Source organism: Oratosquilla oratoria, chromosome 1 (genome assembly GCF_046742065.1).
Source record: "Oratosquilla oratoria isolate Oo_2021 chromosome 1, ASM4674206v1, whole genome shotgun sequence".
Lineage (NCBI taxonomy): Eukaryota > Metazoa > Arthropoda > Malacostraca > Stomatopoda > Squillidae > Oratosquilla > Oratosquilla oratoria.
The window spans coordinates 129167312-129175560 of record NC_134777.1 but is presented as its reverse complement, the minus strand read 5'-3'; the positions used below and the strand labels follow the sequence as shown (position 1 = coordinate 129175560).

The 8249-nt window shown below is 50.5% G+C and overlaps 1 protein-coding gene across 7 annotated transcripts in view; it reads right to left on the bottom strand.

The window, feature by feature from the left end:
• The window catches only part of Galphao (G protein alpha o subunit), a 264299-nt gene that overhangs the window by 68930 nt on the left and 187120 nt on the right, over nt 1-8249 (bottom strand). For all 7 annotated transcript variants that reach the window (XM_076187683.1, XM_076187677.1, XM_076187712.1 and 4 more), the window contains one exon: nt 671-812. In XM_076187683.1, the coding sequence (XP_076043798.1) occupies nt 671-812 (142 nt within the window). The remainder of the gene's footprint in view (nt 1-670; nt 813-8249) is intronic.

Below are 8249 nucleotides of genomic sequence, written 5' to 3'. Positions count from 1 at the left end.
ATAGATCAATAAATAAAAAAACAAAAAATGATAAACAGATAAATACTACATCAAATAAAAACATAAACACTAGATAAAATGTAAATATCAGAAAGAAAAAAAGTTACGGCGTCCACTCCATCGTTCTACATCCGAACAGTTGGCAGCCCTGTCTTGCCAAATACGGGAATTCCGCCTCGGAGTCTACTCCCGCCGAACCGGTGACAGATCACGATAACCTTTACACCTTCAAACCAGTGACACATTTCACGACCTTTATCCTGGCTTAGGCGTTGAGGAGATTTGAACCAGAAGAAAGTTATACAATTCCGTCACTGAATTGTGAAACTTTAACGACTCTATTCTGGTTAACGTCAGGGGATTTAATTCAGATCACAGGAACCCGAGAGGGTTACAGGGACGACCTACTGACGGAGGGACGACCCTCCTGAAGAAGGGACGACCTCCTCCTGAAGAAGGGACGACGACCTTCCTGACGAAGGGACAAACTCCTCCTGAACAAGGGACGACCCCCCCCCCTGACGAAGGGACAACCCCCTCCTGAAGAAGGGACGACCCCCCTGACGAAGAAGACGAAGACCTTCCTGACGAAGAAGACGAAGACCCTCCTGACGAAGGTGACAACGACCCCCATCCCCTGACGAAGGAGGCTAACGACCTCATTCCTTACCTCTCTCTCGTTGTTACCGAAGGAGATTCCGAGGTTGGGCATAGCGCGGAGGATGGCCACCAGGGACTGGATTGTGTTGGAGTAGACGACCGGCCGGTACTGTTTGAAGTCTTCGTTCGTGAATCCAGATTCGTGGATGATCCTGAAGGAGAGAGAGAGAACGTTGTCGTCAGTAGACAATTCCCAGGATGAGTGGGTCTTTAGGGGGAAGGGTTTAAGGGGTGGAGGGTTTAGGGGGTGGAGGGTTTAGGGGGTGGAGGGTTTAGGGGGTGGAGGGTTTAGGGGGTGGAGGGTTTAGGGGGTGGGGGTTTAGGGGATGGGGGTTTAGGGGGAGGGTTTTGTGGGTAGGGGTTTAGGGGGTGGAGGGTTTAGGGGGTGGAGGGTTTAGGGGGTGAAAGGTTTAGGGGGTGGAGGGTTTAGAGGGTTGAGGGTTTAGAGGGTTGAGGGTTTAGGGGGTAGAGGGTTTAGGGGGTGGAGGGTTTAGGGGGTGGAGGGTTTAGGGGTGGAGGGTTTAGGGGGTGGAGGGTTTAGGGGGTGGAGGGTTTAGGGGGTGGGGGTTTAGGGGATGGGGTTTAGGGGGAGGGTTTTGTGGGTAGGGGTTTAGGGGGTGGAGGGTTTAGGGGGTGAAAGGTTTAGGGGGTGGAGGGTTTAGAGGGTAGAGGGTTTAGGGAGTGGAGGGTTTAGGGGGTGGAGGGTTTAGGGGGTGGAGGGTTTAGGGGGTGGAGGGTTTAAGGGGTAGGGGTTTAGGGAGGTGGGGGTTAGGGGGGAGGGTTTAAGGGGGAGGGTTTAGGGGGAGGGCTTAGGGGGAGAGTTTAGGGGGAGGGTTAAGGGGGTTATCACACTGGGCTATTTTTCCTCCAACCTACGATTCGTCGGCGGTACCGTCCACCTCCAGAACTTTTTCCTCCGCCGTCAAATCATTGGAGGAGGAAGGGGGAGGAAGAAGGAGAACGAGGAGGAAGGATAAGGATGAGGAAGGAGAAGAAGGAAAAGAAAGGAGAAGAGAAGAAGGAGGAAGGAGAAGGAGGAAGAAGAAGGCGGAGGAAGAGGATGAAGGAGGAGGAGGGAGAATGAGGAGGAGGGAGAAGGAGGAGGAAGAAGAAGAGGAAGGAGAGGGAGGAAGGGGAAGTAAAAGGAAGAGGAAGGAGGAAAAGGAGGAGGAGGAAGAGGAAGGCGTTGGGGGAGGATTTTGGGAAGGGAAAGGGAATAGATGAGACAAGAGGGAGAGGAGGCTGGAACAGAGGGAGGAGTGGGAAGAGAAGAGGGGAAAGGTAAGGAGGAGGAGGAGGAGGAGGAGGAGGAGGAGGAGGAGTAGGGAGTGGTCCTCCTGACCTTATCTTAGGCAAAGCACATGATTCTATTCAGGTCAACTTTAAAACCAAAAATATAATGTCGCCATTTAATATAAAACGTGACAAGATTTCAAATCCTACGTAACAACAATAACAATAACAATAACAATAATAATAATAATGATATGGTTTAATGTCACAAACTCCCCCCTATCAGGAGGCTGGGACGGTGCCCCTCACAGAGGACTTTGTAGCGTGGAATTTAATGAACCATGCCCTTGGTTCAACTTCGTCGGTGGCAGGGTTCGAACCACCATCCCCTTAGCACACACACAGTTCTACACATCAAAATATCGCACAGCGAGTTCCAAAAAAATGATCAACTCCTGCACGCAAACACACCACTCGCCAATGTCCAGGTATAGCTAATCACTCTAACCTGCACCATCACCAGCACGCCCTAAGGAGCTGATGTTGGGCTCTCTTAATCTGTGTGTGTGTGTGTGTGTGTGTGTGTGTGTGTGTGTGTGTGTGTGTGTGTGCGCGCGCGCGTGTAAATAAATAAAATATAATAATAAGACTAGTACAGTCCTTTTGAACCATCACCATGTAGCATGGTCGCTAACGTCTTGGCCTGATGATTTTCGACGCACGGGTCAGGGTTCGTATCCCATGGCGGAGCTTCTAAAAATGTTCAATCTGTCTTAAGAAACATACACAACTTGTCGGAAGGCGCGCCTAATACGGGATTAGATGAAATTGAGATTAGATCTTCCAATGTTACGTGAAGCGTGGTCGGGGACTAGTACAGTCCTTTTGAACCATCATCATGTAGCATGGTCGCTAACGTCTTGGCCTGATGATTTTCGACGCACGGGTCAGGGTTCGTATCCCATGGCGGAGCTTCTAAAAATGCATAATAATAATAGGTTTATTGCGTTAACTACAGTAATACATTGGCAATGTGCAATTCGAGGTAATATAAGGACTAGACAAAAGTGAGTGTGTGTGACTCACGATGGTCTTGGATCACGTGTTGGATTCGTGATCGACAACTATTTCCCTCCCGGAAGAGCGCTCAGAGTTCGTATATGATCGTGTGTGTGTGTGTGTGTGTGTGTGTGTGTGTGTGTGTGTGTGTGTGTGTGTGTGTGTGCATTCTTACGCCCATTTGGTCCGCTCGTCCCCGGATAAAGCACATCAACTGTCCACATCCGAGGAAATAAACTTCGTCAAACGACTTACCGTAAAAAGGTCTCTTCCCCACCCCACCCTCTCTCTCTCTCTCTCCCCTCCTTCCCTCTCACTCTCTCCCCTCCTTCTCTCTCACTCTCTCCCCTCCTTCTCTCTCACTCTCTCTCTCTCCCCTCCCTCTCTCTCTCTCTCTAAACACAGGGAACAATCCATGGCCTCGGACACATCCAGCGCTTCTATCCTTGGGTAGCAAAACGGAGGGACGTAACTCTGGTCCGTAGGGGTGTCACTCGTCTCTAATGTACTAACCACCTAGAACTTAAGGGAGTCCATGCCAGGAGACACCTGGCTCTGTCTCAAGTCGCCACCTTTGCCTTGTGTGCTCAGACTGCCAGGGTAAGTGGCAGTCACCAGACTGTAACTAATATTGTTTTCATCATTATTTTATTATTATTATTTTAATTACTATTATCATTATTATTATTATTATTACCCTGTATTATTATTATTATTATTTTCACCCACATATACCCACATAATAGATGTTGCGAGATACAAAGACGGGACAACACGAGCATAGCTCCCCTTCCCGTAGAATACAACTAAGTTAATAAACACACACACACACACACAAACACACGAGTTGCTAATCTGCGGATGTAGGCTGCGGTGGCTAGACCGCAACCATCTTTAGGGGGGTTAACCCCCAACCCCCCACATAAGCCCACCAACTCCTATAAACCCCCAACTCCCCATAAGGTTCAACTCCCATAAACCTCCCAACCCACAAATAAGCCCCCCACAGAAATAACCCCCAATCTTCCACATAAGCCCCACAAATAAGCCCCCCACAGAAATAACCCCCCAAACTTCCACATAAGCCCCCAACACAGAAATAAACCTCAAACCTCCCACATAAGCCCCCAACCCCAACATAACCCCCCCAACCCCCACATAAGCCCCATCTCAATAAATCTCCAACCTCCCCATAAGCTCCCAAGACCCCAATATCTCTTAAGCCCCCAATCCCCATAAACCCCCACAACTTTTCTAAAAGTCCCCCAAACGCTAACCCCCCCACACGCACACCGACCGGATCTCCACAAATAAGCCCCCCTAACTCCTTCTTAAGCCCCCAAAACTCCAACTTTGTCCAATTCGTACACCCATTGACCCGAACTTGACCAAAAAGTAAATAAATAAAATAAAATAAAATAAAAATAAATAAATAAACAAATAAAATAAAAAAATAAGAATATAAGAAATAAAAATAAAACGAATAAACTAAATAAAAATAAATAAATAAAATAAATAAATAAAATAAATAAAATAATTAAAACGTAGAAGTAAACAAATAAATGACTACAAAATCAATCAATAAAACAAAGAAACAAACGAGCGGTCAAGCAAGCAAACTATATAATGGCGCCCCACATCACAGCACGTGGACCGCGTGGCCACAGGCACGTACGGGCCTCCATTCCCTCCCTCCACTCCCTTCCATCCCTCCCTCCACTCCCTCCCACCTTCCCTCCATCCCACCCACCCTCACTCCACTCCTTCTCCTCCCTTCCCTCCCTTCACCGCACCTAACCTCCACTCCCTTCAATACCTCCCTCCTCCCCTCCATCCCTCCCTCAACTCCCTCCAGTCCCTTACATCCATCCCTCCACTCCCTTTCATCCCTCCCTCCCTCCATCCACTCCCTTCCCTCCCTCCCACCTCCCCTCCACGCTCCTCATTTCACCGTCCCAAAGATACCTTCTAAGTCACCAACCCACAAGTCACTAACTACAGCTAATTAAATCAATCAACAAATAAAAGGGAAAATTACAAATAGCAGGATTAATTACCTTTTTTTTTTTTGCCTTTTCTCGAAAGGAATATTTCATTAAAAAGAGAGCGAGAGCGAGAGAGAGAGAGAGAAAGAGAGATTTCTAAGAGAGCTTTTTTCTCGAGTTGGGGTCTCGCCCGTTTGCGAGCCCCAAGATTGGGCCACAGTCACATAGACCACCATTAGGCTCATGGGTTATTTCAACACTTCCTCCTCCTCCTCCTCTTCTTCCTCCTCCTCCTAATAGCTCTCCTATTCCTATTCCTTTTCCTCATAATCCTCCTCTTTCCCCTCCTCTTCTTAATACTCTTTTTTTCCTCTTCCTAATCCTATCACTCATTCCCTATCACCCTCTTCCTCTTAATACCCTTCCTAATTCTATCACCATTCCTCCTACTGGTCTCCTCCTCTTCCTCCTCCTCCTTCTCCTCCGTCTCCTCCCTCCCTGTCTCCTTCCTTCCCCTCCTCATCCTCCTTTCTCCTTCCTCCCTCCCTCCTTCCTCTCCTCTTCCTTCCTCCCTCCTTCCCTCCCCTCCACCTCCACCCTCCCTCCCCTCCACCTCCACCCTCCCTCCCCTCCACCTCCACCCTCCCTCCTTCATTCACCTCCTCCTCCACCCTCCCTCCTTCCTTCACCTCCTCCTCCACCCTCCCTCCTTCCTTCACCTCCTCCTCCACCCTCCCTCCTTCTTTCCCCTTCTCCCTCCTTCCCTCCTCCTCCTCCCCCTTCCCTCCACAAGCTCGGCCCCTGCCCTCCATGGAGGCCAAAGCAGCCGGGGGTGTGTGGGTGGGTGGGTTGCATAAGATCGGGGGGAGGGGAGGGGGAGGGAGGAGGGAGGAAGGGGAGGGGGGAGGGGAGGAGGGGATTAAAGAGCGTCGGAACCGCTCATTATTTTCTATTGCTCTCCGGCAGGCTGGCTTGCCACTTAATGGGGCTCACTCACTCACTCACTCACTCACTCACTCTCACTCGCAACTCGCCAATGACACAATCTTTTGTGTTATCATTTTACCCATGAACATCCTTTCTCCCCCCCTCTCTCTCTCTCTCACACACACACAAGCGTCCGTGCACGCACACACACACACACACAAGCGTGCGTGCACACACACACACACACACACACACACACACAAGAATCGAATTAAATGCACGCACCCGCATTGCCTTAATGTAGGTGCACACCTGCACTAAGACACACACGCACGCACGCACACACACACACACACACACACACACGCACACACACACACACACTATGTATTTCAGGTTAACATAAGGCGATTTTAGTGTCAGTTGGGCGACACTTTTACGATTGGCAATTCTCACAAAATAATAATAATAATAATAATAATAATAATAATATAAATAATAATGATAACAATGATAATAAATAATTTTCATCACCCCTCTACGAAAGAAGCGACAATCAACCTAGAAAATAAAGAAAATAAATATGATGATGATGATAATGATAATGATAATAATAATAATAATAACTTCTGGTGACGTCACGGCAGCCAAGTCGACCTCCTTTAACGATTTCATTCTGGCTAAACGATAGACGACTTTATTTGACCGGGAGAAAACCGCGTTCTGCATGATCAGGAGCTACCAAGGTCAAAACACAAAACACTACTCCCCCTTCCCCCCTCTCCCCCCCTTATTGGGAAGCGAATGTGGGTCCCGCTCGGTCCAATGCAATTTCACAAGAGGGGGCGCGGGCGGTTGCACAATGTTGAACACAATTACACAATTGCATTGCTTCATTGACAGTGCCTCTCCCCCCCTTCCCCCTCCTCTTCTCCCCTTCCCTCCCCCCCTTCCATTCCCGGTCTCCGCCTTCCGGTGAACTGACCGGACGCCGCTCGTTAGCAGAGCCAACAACGGAGGCGCGGTGGGAGGTAGGGAGGGAGGGAAGGGGGAGGGGGGAAGGGGGGAGGGAGGGAAGGGGAGGGAGTAAGGGGGAGGGAGGAAGGGAGGGAAGGGGAGGGAGTATGGGGGAGGGAGGCAGGGAGGGAGGGAGGGAAGGGGAGGGAGAGACGGGGGAGAAGGATAGGAAGGTAAGGGGAGGGAATGGGAGGGAAGGGAAGGGGAAGGAAGGTGAGGAGAGGGAAGGAAGGGAAGGAGAAGGAAGGAAAGGAGAGGAAGGGAAAGAGGGGTAGAGAAAGGGAGGGAGGGAAGGAGGGTGACATAGTGGGAGATAGGGAGGGAGGGAGGGGTGGGAGGGAAGGGAGGGGGACAAGGGGGGAAGGGGTAGTGGAGAAGTAGGGAGGGGGAGAGGGAGGAAGAGAAGAAGGGAAGGAAAGAGGGTGGGAGGGAGGGAGTGAGGGAAGGAAAGAGGAAGCCGAAGGAAAAGAGAGAGAGAGAGAGAGAGAGAGAGAGAGAGAGAGAGAGAGAGAGAGAGAGAGAGAGAGAGGAGGGGGAGGTGGAAGAGGGGAGAAGGAGTGGGAGGGATGGGGCAAGGGCTCAAGGTAAGGAGGATGGAGGGAAGGGGTGAGAAGGAGGAAAGGTGGAGGGGAGAGGAAGGAGGAATGTAGAGGGGAAGTGGAGGGAGGGAGGGATGGAGGGGGTTGGAGGGATGGAGGGGCACAGGCAAGAGAAAAGGAGGAGGGTGAGATGGAATAGGGGGTATGGAGGAAGGGGGATGGAGTGGAGGAGGAAGATAAGGAGGGAAAAAGAGGGGAGAAGAGGGGAGGGATGATAGAGAGGAGGGAAAAAGAGGGGAGACGAGGGGGGAGGATGATAGAGAGGAGGGGAGAAGCGGGGAAACAAGATTCTTCTTCTTCTTCTTCTTTTGCCTCGCGCTGGTAGCGTCATCGGAAGCGTGCTGTTCCCGTATTGGCTCCGTTGTGGGTTCGCATCCCGCACTCCTCTCCAATTCCCAGCAGTGACTGTTAGTTACCTTCCCCAACTGTCCCTTAAAACACATAGGGCAAAGGTGACAGTTTCTGCCCAAGCTACTCAGCGCCTCCTGGCGTATGTGGCTCCTCATAGTCCTGTCCGGCCATGGGTAAGCGGCCCGGACCGTCCGGTAGAGTGAGAGCGAAGGGGAGAGCGAAAGAGAGAAAGGAAGCGAGCGAGGCTAAGAGCTCGAAGGGAAGAGAGCGAAGGGAAGAAAGCGAAGGGAAGACACAAGGAAAGAGAGCGAAGGAAAGAGACAGGGGAAGAGAGCGAAGAAGAGAGCGAAGAAGAGAGCGAAGGGAAGAGAGCAAGGGGAAGAGAGCGAGGGTAAGAGCTCGAAGGGAAGAGAGCGAA